Genomic DNA, 26,795 nt, shown 5'->3' on the forward strand with positions numbered 1-26,795 from the left:
TTAGACCTCTAACGATTGACCAATTTTGTATGAAAAACTGAGTGTCGAACGGACACTACTCAGTATAGCGCAATGGGCCACGAAGGCCCACAAACCGTCACACCATGGTAAGGTCCAGTCACTTCGTGACGGGAACATTATCTTGGCCACTGACGTCTCGCATATCTACATCACCGGCGACGCCTTGAATGGGACTAATTACCCTGAAATCTTAAAGTGTAACCCTCCAAGCTCACGCTCATTCATTTATCGTGTCAAGGTGGCGCACTTACCTCGAATTGCAACTCGGCTTGGATCAACCCAGTCAAATGTGATATGGAACGGTTCGGTCTCAAGGTACCACACCGGATTCGTCACGGACCCGCCTTTCAAACAACGTTTATAAACGCTAGGAATACAGACATCCATAAAGCCTATTTGCCCCACAACAATTATCAGTCGCTATGAAACATCCGTTTGCATAATGTTGGTATGTTGTTTATGACCGTGGTGCACTCTTACTCTCTGAGTTCAAGCCTCTCTGATTGTGTCTTATATGCTTTTTTTCAGATTGGATCCACAAGATGGATGCTATCGACCATCCTCGTGTGTATCTGGCAGACGCTATGCGTAAAGTAAACGCCCTCCTAGATATAAATCTTGACGAGGACGCGCCGTCGATTCAGGCGGCCAACTGCTCTATGTTGTTTCAGGTACGGTTTGCGTTGGTTGTCCATCAGACTGATTTAGTCAAACACTGATACTAATTTCAACGATATCACGGCCTTCAGATCGGCTTTCGCCCGTTCAGCTGATGACGCTCGAATTTATGCAGAACTGAACACGCTATTGGAGGAAGGTCAGGAGTATGCCATCATGTTATACACTTGGCGATCCATTTCTCGAGCACTACCTTTTGTACGTTCCTCGTTAATTCCCGGATAATCTTTCGTAAGATTCGGTCGAACGAACAACCACATCGCATGGAAATCTACAAGAAGACTGTGGAAATCTTGGAACCGTACGCAATAAAATTAAAACGGTTCATGGCCTTCCAGGTAAAGTTCACATTCGTTCCTCACTCACTTTTCCCATTGTAGAATGCAGCCACGGAGCGCTTTGCAAAGGAAGTAGAGCGCTTAGCTCATAAGGATCAAAAAAATTTCTTCGTTAATCAGGCTTACCTAGTCACCTTGGGGAAAATGCTCAAAATGTTTGCGATTCTGGACGAAATGAAAAATATGAAAGCCAGTATGAAAAATGATTACTCCAACTACAAACGGTAAGTGGCTTCCAGTCCAAACAACCGTGTTTTTTATGCGCCTTTATTTAGAGCCACTCAATTTCTACAACACCACGATCCAAAGGCGATGGAGGAGTCGCAAAATGTCAGCATGTTTTTGGCCAAGCAGAAGATTATTCGTGATACACTGAAAGAACGGCTGAATGCAGTTGATGGCTACGAAGATTTGTTGGTTGACATTATTCACAACAGTGCCCAAATGTATGATAGCAAAATGTACGTCCTCCCAGAGGAGAAGCATACGCATGTGGTTGTAAGTTTCCCAAATTGGATAGAGATTGGGACTCCGTCTAGGTGTTGGCTTTCGCACTGTACCTACTGGACTCCACTCGCATTGTTGATGGTAAACAGGTTGGCGTGAATTTGAATAAGCTTGCGAAACGATTGAACATTCCAAAACTAGATCACATTCTAAAGGTAAGCACCAATTCTACTTCAACCCTTGCATCTGAGAAGGAGTGTGAGGTGGTGAACCTTTTCGGTGATATGAGTGTTGAGCCCTTCTCTTATGTGAGACAAACAACTTCGTTCGATCCATCCAAGTGGCCAGAATGTCAAGGAACGCGAGCATCCAGTCAGGGTGCACTGCTTCTACACATGCCACGATTTCGGTAAGTTATCAAGCGTGTTTAATGCGTGAACGACCTAGTGGAGAGGAGTGCGAAACTGTAAAACCTCTTGAATCCTCTTGCCGTCGCGCTGATCTGGACCTTGGTGCGACAGCTTGCGTACCTCTAACTCATTGAGCTCTACTGCGGGGTGCGCATGAAACATCCACAGAGTCTTCCCTGCCAGGATGGTCAATGGATAGAAGTCCGGCAAATATAGTCTTCTGGTCCTATAGGAACGATTTGGGGGGGGGGCAGGGGCGCTAGAACAACTGGCAACTTGTTATCTAAAATTTGGGCTACTCAAGTGGTCTCGAGCCGAGCATCGCTGCTTTTTAACCAAGCTTTTGAGCCGAAGGCCTTAGTTGAGGACCATAATTGTTCCCCTGTCTACGTGTGGGTGCTCTGGCAGTGTCCCGCTCACGTACAACTGTGGAATTTATGGATGATAGTTCTTTTGAGTCCTATCGAGATTCGCACTGTACTTTTATTGCATCCACACGTGCATATTTTTAGCGAAGAATACACATCACTCACGGCTGATTTGGCATGGCATACAAATATCACATCAACAAGACTCAACGAACGATCGTCGAAAGAAAATCGCGAATTGTACGAGCTGGCGCTCCGTGGACTGCAGTACCTTTCCGGCTGGTCCGTCCAGGTTCTTGATACATTCACGTGGAAACTGGCTCACTGTGCTTCACACGAAACAAACCCACATTGTCCAAGGGAGGCGGAAAGCTACGAGAAGGTTTGTGTACCGCGAACTTGCCTTGAACAGTTTATTGCACTCACTTTCAACTAAGAGCTAGTTCTTTTCTTCATCGGAGCGGTTTGCTTCTACGCATCACCCTAGGAGTAAAATTGTAACTTTGTGATAAATTTTTCTGGTTCACACCCACCGAAGGCTTTCGGTATGTGTTGTCCAATCAAGTACATCTTTTCTTCAATGGTTCGTAGTTGCCAATTGAAATTTTGTCCTGTATATGAAGCCAGTCTATGCTGAAAATTGAGAATCGTTAGCAGTGTGTATCTCACGAAACTCCAGGGTTTTGAGTCTTCAGGTTTTCAACGTAGAGTGACCACAGTTACAGGCAAAACGTCAGTTGAAGATCTTCAAACCTCCCTACCATACCAACAATCCGCAATTGAAACAATGTGCCCCATTTGTCTATATTACTATGTCTGACGAGAAATATGCTGCGATATGTCAATATTTTTTACTCGCTTCATCTGCGGACGCAAAACGTGCAAATTATATAAATAAAGTATAGGAACATCGTTGAACAAACACTGGTTGGCTGGTTTCTTTAATTCATCTGACCGTACCAGTGTAACCGAAATGTGTTTTTGTGCACATATTTTTGGTTAGTTCGATTCGATCAGTAACGCCGCGCTTATCGCTAAAACCTTGAAATTTGTGTTTCGCAACATGATTGGGAAGGAGTTGACCGGCTCAGTCCGGTGGCCAGTATCCAAGCGATATCTGGCTGTTGACGATGCAGGATTTTCATCTGACCTTTGGTACGACAGTTTCCCCGACAGCTTTGGATTACATATTTTTGGATGTGTTCTGCCACAAGTTTTTCCAGGCACCTGTATGTCCTACCGATGTAAGCGTCCCTGCAGCTTCAGGAGAACTTGTAGGCCACATGGTTAAAAAACTGTCAAACAGAAGATCTACTCGAATAGTGAAAAACTGATGGCACGCTCACGAAATAGGCTGTCGGGTAACTTTAAAGTCATTGGGTGTAAAGTTCTGCTTCAGTTATGCACGTATTGAGACTGGCAATGCTAATTTTAGCGCATGCATGTGATATCCGTTGGCCTTCAACGTGCAATGTGAAATCAAGATAGCCTTCTGGGGACTTACATTGTCGTCTCGTTATGCACAATGCGAAACTCGCAGAAAAACGGATGAATCTCTTTAGCTTCATGCCGGTACAGCTACTGATGATACCTACGGGCAGTCACTACTACCTACGGGTACAGTCACTTATTCTTGTATTGAAAATTCAGTTTATGCGTATTATCCACCTTATTAAAACAAGATTTTTGCGAGACCAGTCGCTTCCATTCCGTAAACAATGTGTTTTCATTTGTTTCGGGCGCTAATTTACGCCCATTGTAGCGTATCCCTCAGTTTTTTTTGAAAATATGATGCTGAGGGAGGGTGACTGCAGCTAATTTGAACTTTACTGATGCGTTGTATGAATCATTTGAGTAGGTTTTCCATTAGTGAATGCAGTAAACCTTTCCACTAAGTACATCCACAAAAAAGGTATTTTTTTAGTCGAATGTGACCTGTCTTAAACCTGTTGAGTCTCATAGTTCCCAGTAGCGGAAAAGTGAACCAGCCGTTCGTTCGTGTAACAAACAGCTTGACTTGTCAGGTCATAGAAAATGTGTGTTAGTGGCACAGGATCTTTTCCTCTTTGGGATTGAATCAGTCATTTGGATTGACGGACTATTTCTACTTTGGTTTCAAGAGGTTCGTCTTTTCTGCCGGAGATTGTTGTTGGAAAAATTCCGCGCCTGAAAGATTGTACTCTCGATAAAGATGTTTTCTCTTTTCAAGTTTCCTCATGAAGTGCATATCTGTATGGCAGGTACCGTGCACATGAATAAGGGAGACGTTATAACTAGGACGCTATAGGTGTTTGAGCTTAGTTACTTCATCAACACCTGAGTATACAATGTGGTTCTGCACTATTGAGGGCAAGTACCTTGTGCCTAATTCCACTCAGTCAACTACAACAACAAAGTAGGGCCTTCAGGTCTGTTACACAATCCTCGTGGATGATCCAAAGCGACGGATAAACAGCTGTATGATGTTGCGTTGTCATCATGGGCTTACTTGGCTTTGGATGACGAAAGACCGATTGAGGCTTGTTTTCAAACTGGATTTAATGTTTGTTTTTGTGGTGTCACATGGGCTGACAGTTTTTACCGTATCTGTTCTATCAGGCGACCAAATATAACTACAATTCCGACGAAAGATTTGCAATGGTTGAAGTAATCAGTATGATCAAATCGGTTCAAGCACAGTTGTTGCGTCTGGAAACCTACTATTCTGAGGCAATTCGACGCTCTGTGTATCGTGATCTACAGACCATCGTTGTGGGTCAGCTCAGTGGCCCACTTTCGAAAGCTCAGAAGAAAAAGGATCGAATCAATTTGGTTCGCTTGATCTACGCTATACAAGCTACATGTGCTGACCAGGTGATCATCATTTGCTGTTTTTGGATAGTGTACAACTTTTCTTTATAGTACTTTGAATTACATTTTGTTTGTCATTTTTGTCTTGTGGGATATTTTGAAATCACAAACATCCTTTCGCTCGTTGACGCCTTGCAACGTCATGTCGAGAACATTCTCGAACCTGATAAATTATTGTTTATATAGCAAATGACCACACTGACCTAGGTTCTTTCAAAAAATGTAGGTTATCCCCTGGGGAATTATTTTTATTTCTTCGGAAGCCGTCAGTGCACATCATCTGAAACAGAAAACGAGTAATTCCGACACCGTAGTGGTTTTGGTGCTGTGTGCTCCTACTGACTGACTATCTACTCCTAGGTCGATAATCGTTTGTAGTGATTCCGCCCAGAGAATCAGGTTAGTTTTACCCACGAATTGCGGTGTATTCCAACGTACCCACTGGCACATTCGACCCAGAAATTTGAGTTTCCAACAACAGGCAACATTTATGTTGTCTCACCGAGGACCGTATCCTTGCGACGCGCTTGATGCAACCGGATATCCAGGCTAAAATTGGTTTACCTTTGTACGCTACATTTTAAGGACCCATTGGTTTGTCAAACATGTCCGCATGTCTATCGAATTCCGCTTGGTTTGAGCTAGCGTATCACGGCTTTCGAACCAGATCTGACCTTGCTACACACTGATCATGCGGCCCATCACTGGCATGCCTCCACGTGTATGTGTTCGTTAACTCTCTGGGTGCCATACAGTCCTCGGTGTCATTCGTTGAGGCACGCGAAACTGTGCTCAGTACTCTAAGCTCCTCGTTCGCGCTGCTGGTTTCTTCTCTTTTTTTATACGCTTTCTCCCAGCTAGTTATTTGTATCAGACACAAGATGGACATTGTGGGTTGCCTGGATGGAGTTCAAGTGTAGAAATCATGTACTACCCGGTGCTCGCTTCTTAGACAAGTTTAATAGACTCAGACTTGCTTCACTGTCACCAACATTGACTTGCTGAAAATATCTGACCGTGGTCGGTCCATACACTCTAACGCTATGCTCAGCAGAAGACCACAAAGACAGTAGTGGTGTGCCGTATGAATATTGGCTGGATGTATATCTCTTAAGTCGTACATGTTATAAGATGTCTGGCTCACGGAACTGAGGCGGACGCTCATTTTTGCATATGACTATTTTCACGAAATTACGCACGATTTTACTGTAGCACCCAGATTAGGAGTTTGCCACCGCTACCGCCCATTTCGGCCTGTGTGTCAACCCTAACAATGCTTTCGTTAAGCACCTACTCATACATCAGGACTGAAAATGAGTTTGAGCACTATTGTGCGGATTTCTGCTTTGAGTACGCCTTATGAATGCCGTGGACCACGAAACCACTTGGTTTGAAACCTCTTGATTTGAAGGTGTTAAGCACCGAGTTTAGGCGCGCTGTTGTCTCCAGCATTGTCCCCTTGTTCGCTTACAATTTTAGTCTCTCGGATTAGCGGATTCGGAGAATTTACGTGGCTGTTCTCAGCGCGAACTGCATGTGGTTTCACTTATCCTATACGAGGTTCCTCTAACGTGGGTTGGTCTCAGGAAGATCCTGAAACGGATGGTTGCCCGTGTGTTGGTGTACCTTTTGACCTATCCATGTTCATTCTCCGTGTGATATACTTGTTCTAGCTTGTCCTGCCATAACACCGGGTTGGTCGCGTCACCAATGAGAATTATGAAACTGATCTCTGATAAGACGACTGGCAGTCCACTCTGTTGTAGTCCATTTTAACACTCCTGGTGCTTGGACCCTGAAACTACTGAGCTTCGAATATCGGGATCTCAGCATACCCCCACTCGAAACGTGCAGAACGGAAGCGAACCTCACTGGGCTAGGAAACAGTTTTTGGTATTACTTGTTTAATTCCCCTTCTTGTTTTTTGTATGATTCACCTATACTTGATGGGTATCTGCCAAAATGTCCTTAAGTAAACGCTAAGTGAGAATACACCCAATTATTGGTAATTGACCTGGGTTCCATTTTGTCATATACCACCTAAGTAGACAGTGGATCCGCTGACCACTACGCTGGAACCTCACACTGCAATCAGAAAGACGAGTTCCAAGTTTTTTTTCTCACCAGTAAACTGCGGCACCCATCTGTTCTACCAATTAACACTGCTAAATTTTCATCTAGATAATCGATCAACTGGATTCGGACACGCTGCATTCTGGTGGTGGTAGCACCCACTCAAAGTCTTGGAGTAAGTCTGCCACCTCCCGATTCACCGGCTCAAACAACAACAGCCTGACGAGTGGATCAAACACCGCATTATCCTCTGTCGCCGCTTCGATGACTATGGAGTCGGGTAGCGGGACAGTGACCAGCAGTAGCATGTTCGATTTGAACAAGCGTCGTGCGGGGCCAGCTCTATTTGGTTCGTACAATGTTGGAGTTAATGGTAGATCAGACTTCATCCGGCAAGAACACGATGCGAAAAGATTTGGATGCAACCACACTGACGGCGATCGAAGGATTTCTAAGGAACAGCTTTTATTGGCCATACTTGTTGAACTTCTCTGGTACGTCTTCTATGGTGGTCCGGTGACAGGTGGGAGCAGGAACCCACCCGCATCATTATTCCCTCCTACCCGCATTCCATATCGAAATAATAAGGCATACTTGTTTACTGTCAGCTAATGTGCCCGTGGTTATCACTGATTACTCGTGGTTGATTACGCACTTGTTCACTACCTCATGCTCTTGGGTTGGGTTTGCTGTACTTTTTCTGTACAATACCTATCGTGATCCGATTGTTCCATAAATATGAGTGAACGTCATCACTTAGATTTGTTCCGATTAGCCCTGTTTTTAGGAGAGCCATCTGGTTGAAGAAGTATCCCGATGTATAATTTAATCTTCATTGAAAAAGTGCACTACTCGTAAATCGATGGTTTAGTAGTGACCAGATTTTCATTGAAGCCTGCTGACTAGTCAGGAGAACCGACTTTAATAGTTCATCTGAGAACTTACTGCATGATTGGCACAAGTAACAATTCCGTAACACACAGTTCCCAGCTACTAACTGCGGTCGACAGCATCACAACTAAAAACTTTTGGTCAAAGGAGTGCATATCCAGTGCCTCTACACCTACTTGTTCAGCCCTCTAAGGTTAAAGCAAGTTCGACATCAGGTTCTTGTTTACTCGTCACAAATTCTCCATGTTTTTTAAATTCATCTTGGTCATCGAAACCTGCTGAATGATAGTCAACATACCTAGGGGAGATTGGTACTTATGGCGTAAGAGTGAGAATATTTAACTTATGAAAGTGCCGCTTCCTCACGGGCGGCGGGACGTAAGTATCGGTGATGTATACTCTGGTTTGTTGAATTTTGAGAGAAATACACTGTGATTTTTCATTCAAAAGATTTTAGGTGTGGTTACGTTGGCTTCATAGGTCTTGATTTTCGACGTCTATTCACCATATCACCTGTCGCATGATTTAGACATCTGCCGCGTTCACCATATACTACTGCAAGCAGTATGTTAAGAAGCGAAAGCCCACCCAAATCACCCCATCATATTTCATGTCACTTATTATGGCTCTCCACATTTTGTGTGTTGCGTGTTGTTGATCGAACACACGGAGTGAACAGCGGCTGAATGGTCTAGTTTCACTTAGCCGGTCGCATTTTGAAGCTCCCAATGATTTTTCATTTAAAACAAGATTTACACTTTGTGGGTGTCTTTACGTCTAAATATGTTTCCATCGTACCGTTTTGGCTCAGCAGTGGTCTACACGTGCGATTATCCCATTTCGCGGTCGGTTGGTCATTCGCTCCTATAAGGTAACTTCGGACCAATAGATTAGAATTAGGAATTTGGTGTTCCGACTGAACCATTGACTAGCCCTTTGTGTTTTTATCCACTTGAATTTGTTTTTTGGTAACACCTGTTGTTTTCTCCGTAGAAACGCTGCTCAAATGTTGCGATTTATCCCAACTTTGGTACCGTGAGTTCTTTTTGGAAATGACAAACGGGTCGTGCATCCAGTTTCCAATCGAAATGAGTCTACCGTGGATATTCACCGATCACGTGTTGCAGACAGAAAACCCCGGGTTCATTGAGTATATGCTATATCCGCTGGACTTGTACAACGACGCAGCCGACTGCGCTTTGAATCAGTTTCATCGACGTTTCCTTTACGAAGAAATCGAGGCTGAGGCGAGTTTGGTCTTGGATCAGCTTGTTTACAAACTGAGTGACCAAGTTTTCAAGCATTACAAACGTTATGCTGCGTCGATTCTGCTGGACAAACGTTTTCGGGCAGAGGCGCAACGTTCGGGTTGGCGCGAAGCCTATCCACCACCGAAACGCTATGCAGCCGCCCTGTTGCGCCAGCGCCATGTTCAACTTCTGGGACGAACAGTAGACCTCAATCGTTTGGTTACACAACGAATGAATACCGCAATTCATAAATCGTTGGAGATTGCCATTGCCAAGTTTCAAGGATCTGATCTGACCGGAATAGTGGTACGTCGCGTACTCGGTCCTGTGCTGCATATATTCAAATAGGTGATTTGATTACCTCACTAGGTCTGTTTTTCTTATTCGTCGCCACCCATCAAAGGGGTGTTGGCTGTCACAGTGTCAGAACATCGTATCTTGGAACAGAGTTCGTACTGCTTACTGGACAGTCTCGTCTAGACTGCATGAGACTATAGATCGGTTCGAATACCCGCACTGTGGTAGTCGAACACAGATGAATAACGTTATTGTCAAGTGGCAAAGTGTGTGGAAATATTCTGTGATTTCCGATCGATTATATCGTTCTTTCAGCTCTAGAGCCATAATTTTTTCATCCGCCGACAAAAAATTTTCCTGTCAGAGTTATAGTCGCGCATATTTCATTAAAACTGTCAGCGCTAGAAAACTGTGCTATGGTCTAACTTGTTTGTGAAGGCGAACGCTTTTCTGCATCTCTGTTCTCCCCACCCGAGAGTTAAAACTGATCGCAGGAGCAAAAATAACTCCGACTTGTCGGCGATCATCGTTCGATCTATGTTATGTGTAATGAATGGTTCGATACTGAAAGACATACAAGAATCATTACGTCATGCGTGTCCGTAAATATCAGGGTCACCAATTGGGTGACCGCCTCTAATCACTGATAAAGGAAGTTGCAGCGACCCTCAACCAATGTATCAATGCTTAATAGCTGAGTGACCAAAGTAAACTGGGTTGTCAGCAGGGAACTCATTGAATTTGGTTGGCAGGTTGAGAGAAGCTTAGTTATTAGACCACCATAATAAGTTTCGCGGAAAGGATTTCTAACTAGGCCCTCTAGGGTTTTGGATATCTGAGAATCTTAGTTATGCAAGGTCCCGATTGACATTTTTTGAGGTATGGCCTCACTGGTTCAGCTTTGGTAATACCTTCCAGGAATTGGAGGCTGCTATTGATTGCACACGTCTCTGTCACCGAATGCTGTCCGAACACCTAGAACTGGACGACTTTGATGCCTTACTGCGCGAAGCCAATAATTTTGTGACTTCACCTTTCGGGAAGATTGCTGTGCATGTATTTTGGGAGCTCACGTATGATGTAGTAAAGAACTACTGCTACAACGATGCTACGAACAGGTAAGTCTTCGAGTACACTTACATAGATGTTTTTTGTCCCGGCTTCAGCCAAAACCGATATACAGAACATACTAGCATTTGATGATCATGGGGGGTTGACAGAATGGGGCGGCAGACACAAGTTTGGCCGATGGACGTTGGTTTTCACGAGGTACAAGTGGCTGGAAGCAATCGCCACCACAGTTATCCGTGACTTGTTTTCAATGCACCTGGAGGTTACATATCCTTAGGACCGTCAGCACATTCTGTCTGATTGCTGAGTTGCTCTCTAACCAAGACGGATGACAATGATAATAACCGGAGAAAAATTTGAGGTTGAGAATGGTGTCCAAACAGTAGTGATCAGGGTGCACATCAGCACTGTTGCTAAAAGTGGCAACACCTAGCCTTGTTTCGAGTGAGTTCCCGTAATGGTAAGGCTCTTATGACACTGAACTTCTTTCCGATTCCAACGATGTAACACGGTTGTACCTTACTGCTGTGTGCACCTTCATAACCCATTTAGCTATACTGGAGAGTGTACGTGTGACTCTCACAGAGCCTCATATCAGGTTGGTCGATGGATAACACAGTCTCCTGGTCCTTCAGATTGAGGGTTGGAACATGTGTGACGACTTACTCAATATAAATGTAGGGTGCTCTGACTGTTTTGAACCAGTCACCACTGTCTTGCGGTCAGGCTTTTGAGCCAGAGGCTTTGGTGCCGAGTCTGGGCACCCCGGTAGTATTCCAGCCCACTTACAACTATGAATTGCTCGATGTGATTGTGCCGCAGTGCAGCACCAGTGCTCTAGTGTTGCTGCCACTGATGATGATGCTGTACTGGATTCAGGTTCGGCCTAATATAAAGCATGAGCTAATTAACTACTAACACTAGTGGTTGGGTGATGGCACAAGACGTTGATCACAAGCCGATGAATACTCTATTTTGCAGAGGTCTCTTACTACAATGGCGGGACAATATGGTTTCGGACTTGTGAATTCCGTTTTTCTTCGATCTTCGTCAGACTTCGATTCACGAAACTCTGTTGATCCCGGTAGGTAGTGTCAACCGGGTAAACTTAGGTATCCTCTCTATTTTCGTATAAGCATTTTACCATCCAAAGCTGCCACCCAAATCCGGCAGCCAAGTCTGGTCTACACTTGAGAATAAAGAGAACCTTAATCTCATGCTGATTGTCCACATGGCGGTGGACAAAGTGTTCCTGAGCGGTTGGATATGAAATATGAAATACACAATCCCATAATTATAGACCTCCCGTATCGTGTAACCGCAAGGTTGTGCTACGCTGAGTGATTGGTAAACTTCCATCGTCCACCCTATTCATATTAGTATAGCGGCGGATACTATTGATGAGGCGTGCGAGTAGTATGTGGCTTTTTCGTAACTCCGCTCGCGTCTAATGGAAGTGGAGGCCTGCAGACTAAGGTGGACCAACTAGCCGAGCAGCTTGAATTAGTAGTAGTTGACCCCCTACCATTGTATTGGTGTTAATGATGATTCAGGAGTCGCACTGACCAGATCGCCACCTAGGCGGCATACATACCCACCGATTGATTTCGAATACATGGCAAATAAGCCATACCTTTGAATCCCGAAGTGCCAAAGTTTCTATTATAGTTATTATCAGTATTTTTTCACTTTGTACAATGCATAGGGGTGGCTCACAAAAGAAAATTCAGGAGGTTGCTCACAGCTTCACATAACTTTGGTTTTGTTCGCCATGTTTAGCGATCAAATCCTCAAGCTCGGCAAGCAAGCCAACAACCAAGCAACGCACCCGAGCCACCTATATTTCTTGAAATTGCTTGTTACATCTTCGCAGACCGCTTATTATTTGTAAAGGACGTGGAACTCCGCTGTGTTACTCTTCTTTGTCTAAGTGATGGTGAATTACTCGACCGCACAACTGTTTTATGACTTCTCTTCACCGGCAACAAAGCGTACTACCTGTCTCCGAATTTCTCAGTGGCAACTGTCGAACATTATCGTTTCTTTGTACAGATTCGTGCGGACCAAATTCACTTTGAGTGAGGTGCTGGAACGGGAGAAGCCCCCGGCAGTTGATGCCCAATATTTATGGGGCAGTCAGTCCTTGACTACCTGTTTTGACAGCATCTTCGGTCTTTATCGTGGGTTTGTTGGGGCGCCACACTTTGCCGCTGTTTGTCGATTGCTCGGTTACCGTGGCCTATATATCGTTACGACTGAAGTTATGAAAGTGGCACAATCTTTGGTAGGTTGTTTTTTGCAATCGTTGGTAAGCAATTTTCTTTTCACCACGGGTTCCATTGTGTGAATCAGCTTCAGCTCCTTTTCTTATGTTCACCCATATGTATTGACCACTGAAACGCCGATTCATATCGCCATTCGTACGTTTATTGGAGGTTATGTGCGCACCAATCCAAGAGTACTTTTCGTTGTTAGACCCCAGGACCCGGGGACTCTGGTCTTTTGGACTGACTAGTTTTTCAACTAAGGTGTACCACAAGTTCATTTCATAACTCACCTACCCAGTTTGTCACAGGTGCGTCCACTTGATTTATGCGAAGGGCATATTAGCAAGACGGATCGCCTCAACAAGCACAGTTTCCTCCAACCTTTGGGAAATTCACACCTGTCAGTATTTAGAGGGACTAACACTTTGTCGAATTGAGCCAATTCACGCGCAAGTAATTAATCGATTCAATGCTTGACAGTGTTTCGGTTTTGACTTCAAAGGTTCTTCAAGCCAACAAATGCACTGCACATTGCCTGTGGATTCATAGGTGTAGTCCAACTGCTGGTTGCCGCCGGACTGCATCCCTTATTTTGACCTCTCTGGCGAAACAATAAAAATGGAAACGGATGCCAAATGATTATACTTTTACGTACTCTGAAGTTCCGTCATTCATAGCCACTCAGGAATATGTGTGTAATTTTGATTCAGTGTTGCATGCTGCTTACCGTAGCTGTTTATCATAGCCTTTGTAGAGAGGATACTTATATCTGTGCGTGGCTCCCATAAAGGGTCAGTCTCTGCACCTATATAGAGAGCGACAATTAGAATTGCAATACTTCAGTTATTATTTAGACGTTGATTCAATCTGTATATGCAAGCTCTTTATTTAGGGAATACACTAACCAGAAGGGATTTCTTCCTCCCGAGGCACCTGTCAACCGTAGCATAGACCATCCAGACCATTCAACTTTGTCTTTCCTCATCACTGGATTTATTGTTACCCAGATCCCCTGTCTAGGCTTGGGTAACTTGGCAGTATCCCAACCCTCGTGCTTACTCTGGGTGGCGTGGCAGCTAGGCATTGAAAGGGCGTTACAGTTCAGCGGTATTTTTTCTCGAGGTATCACTGAATCTACCCAGCACTCCGTTCTAAATAAAACAATCCCTGGGGTGAGGGGGTTCAGTTGTTAGAGTACGAATTCTCTGACCGGAACTTCTGTAATTCGAACCCGACGTCTGCCTCTCGACTGCCCTGTTTAGGCTTGGGCAACCTGGCAGTATTCCAGCCCTCGTGCTTCCTTCGGGTAGCATGGCGGCTAGGCACCGGAAAGGTGTTTCAACTGAACGAAGGTTTTTAGACCACTAGTCTAACTTACTGGTTGACCAACCTCTTACCTTAACCGAGACGATCGTTTCACTTATGGTGCTGAAAGTATTGTAAGTAAGTAGGTATTGTACAATATTTCCCTAAAGTATTAGTCTGTATTTCAAACTGTAGCGAAGATTTCAACCGTCGTGCAATAGCAATGGTGTTTAAAGGTATTCTCAGTGGCTTCCCATGAATATCTGTTCCAAGGATTCACTTTGCCCGCCCTCCATTGTTTAAGGGTCTAGAAACTGATACTTATTAATAACCGTCTTGAGTCACTATAACTCCCACTCAGTTTTTCGCCTGACAATACACCCAACTTTGCAGACCAGCGTTTCCCCTCAGCAACACCTTGTTCGTTTCATTCTGTATACTGCAGTTAACAGACTCTTGCACGAAGGTGACGTTTGATCGCCGAAAATCAGTGCAAAAGACTTTTGTCTACATACGATTGACAATCTGCATAGCGATAAAGGCCAGATAACACGCTGGTTTTCATGCCGGAAGCTTTCACCCTATGTAGTTCTATAGTTATTCAACCTTCCATTCCACCTGTTTTGCGGACGCCCAACGTTGAAAATGACCAATCGGTAATGTACGATTCGTTATTTTCCACACAAGCTAAGGTGCACTGTTGACAAAAACGTACACATATGTGGCGGCACACTTGACAATCTTCACTTCGATATATGAATTCGGTGTCATGTGAGCTGCAGACACGATATCATCTCTAGAAACAGCCAAAAATAAACCGGATCTCAGATACCCTGGCCTACGTCATGATTGTACATACCCGTTTCGCCTGACTAATTTACCCGCCTGTTGTGGTTCACTTGAAATTAGGGTGTGTGATCTGGAAATACGGTTTGAGAAGCTTTGCTAAGAGCTCCAATGTCCCACGAGGAGTCCGCTCAGTTTGATTGAGCTTATAAACGAATGTGATCACCAATTCGGTCATTCCTTACAGTACCGTACAACAATATTAGGAATGCTGTTTACTTTCTCTTCGCTAGCCAACTTTTGGTTCAGATTTCTGTAAGAGTGAGCCTAATGTCATTCCTTTTTAATATTTATACCGACGGCAGCGGCTTACTGTGTGCAATTTAGGCCACCGTCCAAGGCTACGATACGGTAATTATCAGGTTCATCGTGAGGATCGGTGCGAAGTTAGGAGGATGTGTCACTGATAAACCGATTGTTCTTGGTTGCTCCTGCCGGGAATCACACGTTTGGTGTGGATTAAGCAGAATAATAACGCTTACATATAAAATGCACCGTTCAGTTCAGAGTGGTGTAGATACAAATTTTAAAATCTTGCAACTTTTCACATCTAGCCCTACCCGCCACCGTAGATTCACCACTTTGAGTAGTCATATACACTGGCATGCCTTTGTTAACGATAACACAGGGAAAATCTCTCTTGCCCGCTACTCAATAATTCTCTTATCTCTTTAGTTGAATCAGACCTTACGAAGCTACGTCCGCCGATTGATTCGGTTAATGCCACGCTCGCTATCTCTGCCTCCGGCTGCGCAAGGATCTGATGCGGCTTTTTCCGCTCTTTATGACCAACTACGCCAGGTCTACCAATATCCGGATCTTCGGACAAACGTTTGTCAGAATTTCCGCGAGTTAGGCAACATCATTATATGTTGTCTTCAACTTGAAAAGCAATTGGTAAGTAGCAGATATCACCGCGAGGTCTTTTTATTACCGAACTTGAAAGTATTAGTCTAGTGGAAGCTCGAATTTATTGTGACTAGTACGTGTCTTGTCTCAGTTGAGTATACTGCGCGTCACACCGTCAAGAAGGTGCAGATGTTAGACATCATGATAACGGGGCACCGATCCGGCTTTAAGACGTTCGAAACCGACTGAATGAGTCAAGGCACAGTTCTTGTTGATTCCGTTACTAGAGAAATCTGTGAGAAGGGGAAAGCGTTGCACAGTTGGTTGGCTCTTAAGACCATTCACTTCAGCCGCCGAACATTGAAGTTCGTACATGAAGTAGCACTATTCGATGTTATGTCAGCTGATTGATACAATTTAACGATCTACACTCAGGCCATGGTGTGATCGGTGAATAACTTGCATTAAGAACCACCGATTGGGATGCCTAGAATTGCTGGTATTGTGGAGAACTGATTGCAGTAGTTACAAAGCGGTTCATGTCAATTTTATCTCTGGCGAACGGGCAGCTGTTCTTTTGTGTTGTCCTGAATTGTCCTAGAGAAGAAATCGTTTTCGGGAGGGCTGTTTGATAAACGAACAGTGTATCTGGCAGAGTGTCCCCTCAAAATGCACAAAAACAGAGAAGCGACAAGAATGAACAACAGGCGAACGTGTGACAACCACTGAATAATCAATAACAGTCAATGTCCAATCAATAACCAATCAGATAGTAACAAAATATTTTCTGGTCTACCTCCATATTAGTCAAACGGTACCTGCCTTGTTATTTTCGCTTTCTCACGACGTGATTTCTGTGTAGCACGCGTAAGATCAATGCAGGTTTATTTCTCCGCTTTCATCAATGGATTCAAGGTTGGAACTTCACTAGGATCTTCGGGAAAAGTCATGGAACGAGTTGTTGGCAGGCTGCATTTCAACTCCTTGTCTATTCACTGCCCCCCCCCCTAAATATGCCGTACAACTTTCGCGTGTGAGTACCATATTCTCATGCATGGAACAGCGTGTACGGTGGCTAACAAAAACATGAGTTGAAATTTTCTTCGGATTGCACTCAAGCCGATGATTGGGCGCGTAATAGACGGTATGTACCGATCACTAGCTTGACCTCAACTTGATGCGAGCAAATTGGGGAGCGTTTTTTTCCTGGGGGATAATACTGGGGATTGCGAAACAAGGATATGAACTGAAGAATTTGCACATTTCTGACAAACAAGAGTTACCTTGGCATAACTGAGTGGGCAGCCTAAAACGAACTGTGTAACATCGCGATTTTTACTGCAAACCTCAACAAGCCATTCTTTCTTGACACGACTACTCAGAATGTCGATAACGAATAATCCACTCAGAGAACGAGACTTTATTAACCAAATTCATGTCCCGCTGCAGTAACATTTCCGGTAAATTTGTATTCTCATCAGTGCTTAGGAAGCATTCTGACTGATGATCAGTGGGGCGCCGAGGAGCGGGTAATTGTCGCCCGATCTGGGTGAACTACTTATGAGTAAGCAAAAATAAACGGCAGATGGTACCAGCCAACGTGAGCCTCTGAATGTGGTCGATCGGAATCAGGTGTACCGAAATTTTCCGGGTAAAGATGATTCCATCAAACAGCCCTGAGTAAACTACTCATAGGCCACCTAAAATCCTCCTCAATGGGAAACATCCTCGTGCACTTTCGAAAAAAAAATCTCAAAATAATCAAACATTGGCTTGTGAATTATAGTTACCACTCTGCGGGCCCGATCGACATCCATACGCGACTCCAGCAACAATAAAATACCTGTCTTCTATTACCCTATTGGATAGGGTTTCCACATAAAGAAACTAGCTTACGGATTTCCCACCGTCCTCTGCATGGGGAAATTGAATGTCGCACTCATGGCTCCAGTTTATCTAGGTTGACTGTGCCGTTCGTGAAACCTGTTGGGATGATTGGATCAAGCAACAGAAGGTTATCAAAATTGCTTCGGTAGCTTCTCCTCCAAAGGAACACATCGTGCGTCCAATGCCAATCGCCCCTATATTCATACCACAAAACTTGCGCACTCCGTTAGGATGGATTAGCAGCAAGTGGACGGACAATTATGATTTTAGTAAGCTGTTATCGGCCGATTGACCATCTTTAAAAGCACCACATGGGTGTTAGTCAATATGGTGCACTAGACAGTTGTAGCACGTAGACTACGTATCAATAAGACATGAGAACCCGTCATCCAATCTCGGTTTCCACTGGTTTTGAGGGGGTTGATAGTTTTGTACTGTCGTTGTTACAACTACACCGGTTACTCGCTATCAGCCACTTACGACGTCAAGTGGATTGAAAAGGCACTGTATCACTTGGGAAGCTATCGCTTAAAGGAAGTGTCTGAACCACTAAAACTTTAAGTTCAAGCTTCTACCCACATTCATATAGCCTCGCTCAATTCCACCAATGAATTTTGACCGAAATTCTGTATGAAATTCGATTCAGCTTTCGTTGGTTAGTTTCTCCTATTCCCTGAACCTCGTTTAACTTTGTAACTAATACACTTGGTTTTGTGTGGAAAAAAACTTTGTCTATCAGTAAACTCAGCACTTGCTTTCTCGGACGTCTATTCTCTCCAGTCCATCGAGGATGCCTGTGATTTACGCCATGCCGGACCGTTCATTGGTCAAATGCCGAAACCCTTCTTTCCACCATTGCAAGATGTCGGTGAGTAGAACCTTCACTTTGTTGTTGCGTTGCGCTAGTAAGATTTCCAATTAGTTCGTGCCAGCTCGACTCTACCAAAGATATTTGTAAAAAGAGTGCTCAGAAACTGAAATGTAGGATAGTTTTACTACGCTTAGACTGCCTTCGGCAGAGGTCCATTAACGTCTAAGGTGGTCGCTTTTTCATGAATGCCAAACACTAGTTAGGCCACTGCGTCAGATTAACAAGTTCCGGTTTGATTATTCGTTCGATTGACAAGTTCTATCCAGGGTTTTAACTCAAAGGTTATCTTAATATTGTGCATAACATTGAACCGCTGCGGAAGTCAATATTTGATTGTTTGATGACGGTGATGTCATATACACTCGTCTGTCCAACACACTGACCTAACCACTTTTCTTATCCTGGAAGGCCTACCGCTTGGACGGTTAATTGAAAATGCGGATCAATACTGGCAAAGCGACGTGGTGCGCTTGGGCCTACTAAAAACGGTTTTTCGGCGCTGGAACCAGAGCTGGTTCTCCGAATGTGCAGATCTGGCTTCAGACCATGGGTGCCGGGCCGCTGCAGATGTCACTAGAGCGGGTTTCTTCTTTTGTTGCAGATATTTATAATATTGTCTTAAAATACCTGAACTATGTATTGTACTTATCAGTGTTCAGATATTTTTAGGCTACCGAAATCGTCATGACCGGGCCTACTCTCGTGGCTCGGTTGGCCGTACAGTACACATCAATGCATAATTCTGATTTTCTCCAGAGGTACTGTTCACCACGCGATTTCTAGGTTAGGTTCGTTTTTGAGCATGAACACTGTCGAAGCTTGGGTTGAAAACTCAAGTTAGCAGTGACCTTTCGGGGTCTCAGGGTAGCCATATAAACTGGAATTGGTCACGAGATCAGAAACCATGCTGTACTCGTTAGACTTGACGTTAACCAAATACGATCTCTCCTAACTGTGTAAAAAAACATCTTTATTTGTTTTCGAGAACTACTCTCATTTGCAAATCAATTTGGTTTTCACGAGTAACCCAACTGAATCTCTCGTTCATGATATTCTACAACTGAATGTGCTGCACACGGGCCGCCCCATGTGTCAGTTGGAACGCTATTCGAGATATCGCAGTATATTTTCATGAAGGAAACTACTCACAAGGTTGCTGAAAACTCTTCGAAGAGTCTAAGTTTTCAGCAACCTTGTGAGCAGTTTCCTTCATCTTCATTTGTTGTTTCTGCTCTAGTACATACTCGTTTGACATCAACGAGAGCTCAGACTGTCTGCACCACCGTGAAAGTGGTAACCAACTCATCCCGTTCTCATTCTGTTCACAAATCAGACAGATTGTTAGACTGTCTTCTCTATTTATATCTCATAGGTTACATTAGAAATACCAGTCACCTGATACTCCGGACTCTATAGATTTGGTTGATGACCATTTGTAAATCATCTGCTAATGAATAGTCGAATATTTTACCTCATTGTATTATTGACTGGGTTGAGATTGCTTCATCGAAAATTGACAGACAAGCGGAAATAGTCAACTCTATCCGCATTTCTGTGTGTGTGTGTGTGTGTGCGTGGGTGCGTGGGTGCGTGTGTAAGCCTCAGGCCTCCCAGGTGATTCTCTCAGCTTAAAACTAGTTGAAAACGGATGTGGACGGTTTTGCCCATTCATTCGTTGGTACCTTTCTTCCCCTGTTCGCGCTAGCTAACAAAGGAAAGGTGACCGCAGAGCAACGGAGAGAACGCGACATTCAGCTGAGAGAACTTCAGAAGAAACAGGAATCAATGAATATGGTTAACGTTGTTGCCAAGATTGGCACTCCCGATGTAAGTATCGGTCCTACTTGTCTGTTAATAATATGATTCTGACTTTGGTGAATTATATAATTTCGCTACTTTTCGCTCATTCCTTCTGCGTTCCTTAAAGCAACTCAGTTTGGCCAAGGAGAATGAAATTTTAACCAAAGAACGACTCTGCTCGGGACTGGTGTTGTTCGAATACGTGAGTTTTTCCATGATTTTTTTGCTCAAACGAGGTTCGCACTAAAATTTCCCTTTCCGAGGAGATTACCCCCCAGTAGAGGCCACCTTTGACTGCCCCTTTGAGACTTCCTTCGGCGCTACAGTCTCTTCCAAAATTCATTATTTTTTATAATTGACAACTTTTGGTTGCTTTCTTTAGATAGCATCTTTGAGGGGACAATGAAGGACGGACAAATTGCTTTTCTCCCGGTAATCTGGTGCATGTACCTTATTGGTTAGTTTTCTTCCCAACATGCACCTGAATGGTGGCGGTACCTACCAGGCAGCCAAACTGTACATTTCAGTAGGATCTACGGACGATGCGAATTCATTGTTGAGACTGAGTTGACTTGGTTGACTTATGAATTCCGAGTTAACTTGTGTTCAGTAGTAAAAGAGCACAATACTGGTACTTCATCCCTTCTAGTAGTAACACTCCCTAAACGCTGAAACTGCACTTTTCACACGAATCAGCTGACCTCTAAAGTGTTTCGGATGCTGTTCTTCATTTTTTGAGGCCAAGTTAGTGCAATTTTTCTAATAAATTCCAGAGTCACGGTATCAATTCCCTCTTAAAGACATTCAATTTATTTTTCTCTCTATTAATTTCCTAATCGAGCCTAAACAGATTTTTGTCTCCATCAGCGCATTTTTTCAATGGGACTTTTGATCTCACTCTCCAAACGACTGCTTGTGAGCTCATTTTTTGTCTAGTTGGTATTTAGAGCTTTGCAACTGGCTATTCAGGCATTGCTTTTTCGCTTTCCTAGTAAGAGGGATGCTTATCGTCGAAATTATCTCCGAGATACTACTCCTCTCTAATCCTACAGACGATCGGTTTCATTTTGGCTATTTCGACTTTCGTTATTTCAGTCAACATACTTTCATAGCACGATTACTCACTCCAAGCCTTAGAACTATCCTCGCGTGCAGTGTCTCAATCGATGTGCCTACATCAGCTTAGCGGGTCTATGTTCCCACTGGTTCAATAGTATGCCAGCTGATATCGTTCAAAAGTTGCGATTTATACAAAGCACAGTTGGCGTACCAAAAAGATTATTGGAAGCGAATCAGCTTGACCTTTTGTGCACCCCGTTTTAACATATTTTGGCAATTGAAGCAGATTGTTATCACATCTCTGTTGACACAGTGGATGAATGCTTCTCAGTGACACTTGACTGTCCAGCCTCAAGTGTCAGGTTTTTAGGTTTCCTGTCCCTGAGGAAGCGCCGGCAAGTCAGAGTTCGCCTTCTTGGTTTTGCCTATTGGCCTAGTTATGATTTTTCCCTCTTTACACTGCCTTATGACACAAGTTGGATCACTTTTTCACCTTACACCATGCTCATGATCCAGATATTCGCTGCCTTCCTGTGTACTTTTAAATGGTGGTCCCTTGCATCTGACTTCGAAAGGTGCCACTGGTTGGGACATCCTGGAGCAAATGTCATTAAACCAAGGATATATTGAGCTCAATTACAGCAAATCTTCTGAACTTTTGGCGTCGTCGTGTCACTGTGGAACTTTATGCCTTACCAAAAACGCTCCTCCAATTGCACTGTTTTCATCGTACACGAAATCCACGACAAGCCCCGTCATCCTCGTTTTCACCGGCTAAAAATTTCCCATTTCCGCACCCGATACCAAACAGCCTAAGTGATTTTCACAAACCACACTTTCACTCAGCATTACTGGTCATGAAGTGGTAAGTGACTACCATCAAACTGGATGCTTTAGGGTCTTCGTACCTTCCTGCCTGAGGTCCATGTGGCTCTGTTTGCAGGTGGTTGGAAACCCATGACATGACCGACTCCAGTGGCACGCATGTTGTTGTCTGCTAGCTAAAACTCACCTGTTGTCATACGTTAGACTCATGCTGGGTGAGGTTTGCTGGATCGATCCTGCTGATGGCGTCTTACTTCGACGTGATACTCAGATATGTTTATTTTAGTGCTGTCTTATTCCTGAAGTACATGGGCCTTCTTTGCCACAAGTCCCTCTTCTTTTTTTAACGCGTTCCTCTCTCATGGTTTCATGGCAGTTAAGCAATAGTATACACTACTGGTTTATTGCTCTGGCGGTTATACGTTCCATTGTCAGTTCAAACACCTTGGAAGAGTTTTCTCATCTTTCTGCTTCACCAGTTTGGTCAAGAAGCTCAGGAAGTAAACCTAATGCAACCGCATATGATGAATACAGATTGGAGGACACTTTCTTTCGTAAGGATATGTTCGTTCATCTTTTCTTAATTGTGAATAGCATCAGTGCTTTCTTAAATTCGGGTGTGCCGATGGCCATTGCTCTGATCTTACCGTGAATCACCTTGTCTTTCTACGCCCGTCACCTAATTGCTCTCTCCTTAAACCTTTGTGGTATTGTTGACCGTCGCTTGTGAGCTGCCTATCACCCCCGTTGTGTTCGATAGGTTTGCTAACATTTTTTCAGATGCATTGTTGAAGATCGGTAGTTTTTAAACTGTGAGGTCTGTCTTCCTAGTTCTGCTTCGGCTTCTTAATTATTACAGGTTTGGTCTGTGTTTCTTCAAAACGTTCCCCGAGCCAGCCCTAAAGTGAAAGTACAAGCTATCAATCTGAGGGTCCATAGTTCGGATTCGATCTTGGTATTTTTGTTTCATCTAATTTGAACAAACAGATGGTGCCGAAATCGTGCTTCTTCCGAGTCCCACGGTAGCAGACAGAGGTTGCTACAGCTGAACTAATAGATTCAACTCTAACTTAGTGATGTAACAACCATGGAGGTTTTTATGGATTGCATGGAAACTCTGTTTTGAAAGAACATCACACCCAAACAATGTGGTTCTTCAGTCCTTTCGGACTCGGTGTCGCAAGCCCTCACATGGTGGTGCCACTCACTGTTATTTTTTGTCTATCTCTTGATTACATTTGACTAACAACAGCCAACATGAAAGTATTTTCTCTCTTTCAGGTCTTGAATCGTATACGCGAGTTCCTTAGTGAAGAAGATTCTGGTGGCAGCACCTGGCATGGTTTTCTAAATCCGACGAAAGAGAGTTCTAACGGTCCGACTTCTAGTGACATATTGGGTTTGGAAAACTGCACCTACTTTCATCGAATATGGTCTGCGATCCAGCTGGTGTTTTGCACCCCGTTCGGACAGAACGAATACACGGTGGAGGAGATGTTTGGCGAAGGTCTAAATTGGGCTGGGTGTGCAATCATAGTCCTTCTTGGACAGCAGCGTCGTTTTGAAATTCTGGATGTCGGTGGACTCCTTTTACGCCTACAGCGTGCAGACAAAAAGGAAACCACACAAGAAGGAGTGGTCAGTGGGGTTTTAAAATGTTTTTTTCCGCAGTCTTTGAAACTTATGTTTCCCATACTGTTGTGACCATCTTTAGTCCTCTTAGCATCACCGCATTTCCAACTGACCTGCCAGTATGTTCCATGAGAGGATACTATACTACAGTCTGATTTGTAATGGAGTGAGAAACGGAGGTTTCTATACGCTTTTCCGACCGAACGCTGCAGTACGATTTTTGTTACACCTTGATTTGGTCCGAATGATTTCCATGCATTTTGGTCTGCATGTACGCTTTTGCTTCGAGTAAGTGAAGTTTTTATTCTCGCTACGGAAGGGTCACCCAATGAAAGTGTTTTCATCTGAGAACGAACGCTTTCTGAGCCAGACTAGACGGTTCTTACTTTAACGGTACTTTTTTGAACGCACGTGGTAGTACCTCAGCACAGGGGGGTTGCCACTGCTGAACAGCTCCTTGTTTTCCCTGTAGTCTGTTTGCCCCTCGGTATCAACAGCTTTCAGTGCCCACCATTGTGTGAATCCTTTCCAATTTACTGGCTCTCCGAATCTTTTGAAAAGCTTGTTTCCACTAGCATTCTCAACCAACGAAAATCCATACAGTTTCCTAACTAACTATCCTTATTCTCGCGAGAGACAGGTGAAGTGAAGGGGACTAACGACTCGAAATCGGGCGAATGCTGAGGTAATTTACACAGGCAGGTAGCCCGCTTTTCCGTCGCCCTCTCCCCGCCCCATTCAGCTCCCCTGATTTGGACGGTCTTATTTGCACTCATGTTTTGGACTTTTCCGGTTTTTTAAAACAACTACTGTTGGATTATTTTAATGTCACCAGATTGGGAGATCAAATGGTTGTTTGGACTGTCTGATTTTTAGCTTGCAAACTGTAGTGTGCACGTGATGAATGTGTCCCGTTCCCATGGCAACATGGTGTGTTCACGACAGCTTGTTGTGTTAGCAATACTTTGGACGTAACCAACTCCGACGCACGAAAATTGAAGCGCGATGAGCCATCGAACAACAATAGCGTGAAACTAGCTTGATTGCTGGCGCGTGAGCGAACGTGCGCAGTTTCATGTTCATGGGGAACCCTTAGCCCATACATTGCCCAGGATGCATGGTGCGCTCTTGGTATTTGTTGTTGACCAACAGTGGTTTGCGACTCTACCATATTGTTGTCTTCCGGACAGGACTCGGTTATGCCTATAGCCCGCAGTCAGGCTCGGCTGTCATAATGGGACACTGTTTATTGGGTTCATGAGAAGCCAGCCAAACTGATGTAATAATGAGATGATAGCCTAGGCAGAACTTGCGTCCGAATTATTTGGGTCCATCTAGTTTGAGTTGTTTTGCTCATAGACGCTCCAATTTTGGACCAACTGAGCCCTCATTTTGCATACATATCACGGATTTTTCTCACACCAACATAAACGATGCATCTGATACAATCGTCAAGCCGCAGGCTATTTATTGTGGTAACTACCTAACTTGTTTCGAACAGAAGTTTCATTCCGGCTCTGGCCGGGCATACTGAAAACTCATTTCACATCGCTGTTCCTACGGTTATTTCAATCATTTGGTAGCGACTGGTCTGGTTTAGTCCCATTTGATTACTTTTCAAATAAGTCCTCTTTTCGTCCCAGTATTTTACGTGAGTACCAATGGTCAATCGAGAAAATGGATTTTTCTATCCTTCTCTCATCAATTTTTTTATAATTCAGTCGCTGGACAAAATGGCCGCACGTTTGAGTCGGTTCGCGGTCCTCAATCGACAGATTTTTGCGACGCTGAATATCTACTTGAATCCGAAAGATCGCCCAACCGGTCCAAGTGAAAACATCCGTCACTTTCCACCGCCTACCTGGTCTCGTTCGTAGTCGCTTCTACTTCCTATTCATACGCCCACTGTGTAGTCTTCTTTGACCTACTGCCTTATGCTTCCGTTCTTCGTTGTCCCAAAATCCCGATCGGACGCCACCCATTTCTGACCTTCCTTATATATTAGTCATTTCGTTCCACTGACTTGCTTTACTTGCCTACTGTTTGCTGCATACTGTGCAATCCACCCAGGTATATGATTTTTTATTCCGGTGCCACACTATTAATTGTAATAGTTGTTTTTTTTCTCGTCCTAATTACAATACACAAGCTTTGTATAGCTTTTCCTTATTTCCGGATGGATTTGAAAGCCTCATGTTACTGTTGGGTTGCAAGGAGCAATTTGCGTTGATTGGTGGCAGGAGTTTTTGGGAGGATATCCCTGTGGTGCACAACCAAAATTTTCATTTGTGTCGAGTCCGGAATGACCGAACTGTACCGAGGTATAAATCATATCCTAACCTACAGTGATTATGGCTGCCACAGCCTTATTCACCGGCCGTGGGGAGATCGGTTGCCTAACAGCTAAATAACTTGTAGTAATTTAGTGTAGATCGCTCGCAGTGTGTGAGAAAAGGCTACCCGTTGGACATGAAATCTCTGGTTCAGACAGGCCACTCAGCGCGTGACTGTTTGTGTCGGTTGGTCCCTATTACTATTGATCTGTGCTCTGCCGAATTCCTTAACTAGGGAACAGACCGTTTCCAGTATAATTTATCTGGTTACTACCATAAAAATAGGAAACTAAAATACCAAGATGCTCGGATCCACATCTGTGTTTTCGGACCGAGCTTATTTATGGTGTAGTAACCAATATGGGACTGGCTCGTTCTGCCGTTTTTTAAACACGAAGGAAAAGTGTCCCCCGGATTCCTTGTCTTC

At 44.0% G+C, this 26,795-nt stretch overlaps 1 protein-coding gene across 1 annotated transcript; it reads left to right on the forward strand.

The window, feature by feature from the left end:
- Positions 1 to 549: 549 nt before the first annotated feature.
- T265_13745 (hypothetical protein) lies at positions 550 to 26,184 on the forward strand (the record flags this gene model as incomplete). Its single annotated transcript, XM_009170279.1, is given in 20 exon segments — positions 550 to 692; positions 730 to 897; positions 936 to 1,037; positions 1,080 to 1,261; positions 1,313 to 1,535; positions 1,577 to 1,699; positions 1,739 to 1,893; positions 2,407 to 2,644; positions 4,861 to 5,115; positions 7,294 to 7,558; positions 7,563 to 7,679; positions 9,070 to 9,632; positions 10,542 to 10,741; positions 12,747 to 12,978; positions 15,788 to 16,009; positions 18,629 to 18,716; positions 20,425 to 20,546; positions 20,647 to 20,721; positions 23,685 to 24,041; positions 25,757 to 26,184. Coding segments are annotated over 20 exon segments (3,972 nt in total).
- Between the last annotated feature and the right edge of the window lie 611 nt (positions 26,185 to 26,795).

This window comes from Opisthorchis viverrini (genome assembly GCF_000715545.1).
Source record: "Opisthorchis viverrini unplaced genomic scaffold opera_v5_99, whole genome shotgun sequence".
NCBI lineage: Eukaryota > Metazoa > Platyhelminthes > Trematoda > Opisthorchiida > Opisthorchiidae > Opisthorchis > Opisthorchis viverrini.